Genomic DNA, 2,824 nt, shown 5'->3' on the forward strand with positions numbered 1-2,824 from the left:
TATATATATATATATATATATATTTGTTTACACAAAACAACGAAAATAAATTTCATTCGTTTATCATCATTGGGCTGTTCAAATAGTGTTTCTAAAATCAAAAGTAAAAAGATGTGAGAAGAGAAATACCTGCACACATATAGAAAATGCGAGCAGTAGAACGAAAAATATTCTCTGAATACTTCTGAATGCTGAATCGTTATACGGCCATAGACCGATTGCGGTTAATAGGATTCGATTGAGTCTGTAGTAGCGCTCGCCAGCGAAGTCCATCTTTTCACGAAGGTTGAAGCACGACTGCGCCGGAAGATATCGTGGAAGCCCAGAATTCTATTCCCCATCATATTTTATTAAAGACTCTTGCTTATGGAGCTTGAATTTTTCGCACTTTCTTTGGGCTATTATGTGAAATGTTGTGAAAATAACAGATAATAGTAAATAGTAATAAAAAATTTATCTATACCGGACTCAAAGAAAGGGCCGGTAATAAGCCGATCGATACAATATACTTCCCGATGAGACTTTCGTAATTGTCGAGAATACCAATGATAAAATAAATATCTCTCTGCAAAGTGTGCAAGTATTATGATAATATTGAAAGGGAAGAATTTTTTTTCTGCAGAAATCGACGCAGGCACTTTCATCATTTTGCATTAACGATCGGTTCCTCAGTCTGTTCGAGATGTTACTTTAATTCTGTTGAACAGTTGAATGTGAGTCATCTTCTACATAACGAACGCAGATAATGCTCCATTTGACCAAAGTCGAATAGAAAGGAGATTGAGCACCAAAAGCAATGAGAAAGAAAGAAAGATCAGCACGAGATGGAGCACGATTTAAATGGAATTTTTTAAAGTGAAAGTGACATATCGTTCTTGTGCATTAGTTCATGTATGTTATTTTTAGCTCACTAGTTTCTATTTCTATACAAACTCTTAAACAATTAAAGTTTTAATTTGTTGTTATTATTACGTATTTATATGCGTATCTTTTTTCTATGTGCATATAAATTTTTTCTTTTCAAAAAAACAAAGATAAAAAAAGGAGAAGAACAATATTCTCTGAGTTGTTCATATAAATCTTTTACTTCGAGAATAAAAGAAAAAAGAAGGAAAAACAGCAAATTTAAAACTTTTCTTTAATCTTCTTTTCTTTGTACACAAATAAGTAAATTGTTTTCATTAAACTTGTTTATTATCTATTAGGGAGAAATATGACATAATTAATAAATTATAGCATTTGCTAAGTTCGCAAGATAAGGAATGTTAAGGAATTTGAAATTGGCAATCAAGATACATATTTCTTTAATCAAATTTTGCTTTTAATTAAATTTTTCATTAAAAAATATGTTGTTTAAATTAATATAATTTCATTATCAGTTTATCGAGTTTAAAACAGTGAAAATAGAGAACAATAAACTCATGGTCTAAAACAGAAGATTTAACTGTATAAACAATTAATCGATATGGTAGTTATTTCCATTAATGATGTGATTTCTTACCCCGACCAAACCTTCCAAACAAGGACTAAACATACCACCAGCGTCGACTCTGTAACTTTTTGTGGTTTTTTGTAGCAAAAAAAGTATTAATTTTTGCGCTTTTAATGGAGCATTATACCATTCCGTATTGCATCTGCATGATAACAAAAAGTGTTAATTAGTTTCTAAATGTCTTTGTAAACAAGAATTATACACGTGTTTTAAAATTATAGAATTTAGAATATATACAATACAATATGTGTTTGCTTTGAGAAAAGCACATTAATAATTGTACTTCTTACATCGTTTGATGGACATAACTGTCGCAGTTTATAAATTCCTGTCCAGCGAAATTGCCTAGAATTAGGAACAAAAAATGGCAGAATATTAAAAAGATAGATATTATAATATCCATCGTTTTTTGTTCCATCGTTATTATTCGAGATAGCTGTAAGTAAAATTGATGGTTTCACCAATTGCAGATGATTTTCCAAAATTAGTGACAAGAACAGAGTGAGTGACTATATACAACTGGCGTGTCACTCACATGAAAAATATTAATGCTTCCCGAACATGTAATAATCATAATTATGAGCAGGTACGAACGTCCAAAATTTGTTTTTAATAACTCTGACAATCTAATAGAATAAATGATGCTACGTTATCATTCAATACATGATACATTAAGAATAATATTTTAGATATTAATTTTATTTTATCTTAAAGAGTAATTTGTTTAGAATACATATATGCAAAATTATATTCAAATAAAAAATCGAAGAAAGTTGCAATAATTATCCTGCATTCTTGCTAATATATATTATTCGTGTGAAAGATATTATGAAATTAATAGCATACTAACTCAAGTGCTCTTCTATGAGCATCCACCGCAGCAATTATTCTGTGATGGAGAATAGTATATTTTTTCGCTATACATATTCGCAGAGTATTTTCGCTTAGCATATGTTTTATACGGAAACTATAAAATTCTGCATGTTACGAAAGAGATAATATATGTATATATGTATATAATTAAATTTATAACACTATTGTGTATAGTTATTAGATTTATCTTCATAAATATGTTAACTATATATTATCTTTCTATAAACATCTTTAAATAATAAATAGAAATCAAATACAAGAAATATTTAATAAATGCTACAAATAAAATATATACTCTTTATAAATTATACATATAATGCTTTATAAATTAATATTAATCAAATTACAAATTTGCTTCTATGTGCCTAAAAAGACCCCCTTAAGGGGATCCAAAAGTGACGGCCGAACTCCGATGGGTTAGCGCCCTCATCCAAGCGTAACTAAAATTATCGATAATAC

General features: G+C 29.1%; 1 protein-coding gene across 1 annotated transcript; it reads right to left on the minus strand.

The window, feature by feature from the left end:
* Positions 1-1,363: 1,363 nt before the first annotated feature.
* LOC115245852 lies at positions 1,364-2,469 on the minus strand (the record flags this gene model as incomplete). Its single annotated transcript, XM_029824346.1, has 4 exons — positions 1,364-1,634; positions 1,783-1,928; positions 2,028-2,118; positions 2,343-2,469. Coding segments are annotated over 4 exons (542 nt in total), but the record flags the coding sequence as incomplete, so codon positions are not given.
* Between the last annotated feature and the right edge of the window lie 355 nt (positions 2,470-2,824).

Source organism: Formica exsecta, unplaced genomic scaffold (assembly GCF_003651465.1).
Source record: "Formica exsecta isolate Colony F162 unplaced genomic scaffold, ASM365146v1 C16476402, whole genome shotgun sequence".
Classification (NCBI taxonomy): Eukaryota; Metazoa; Arthropoda; class Insecta; order Hymenoptera; family Formicidae; genus Formica; species Formica exsecta.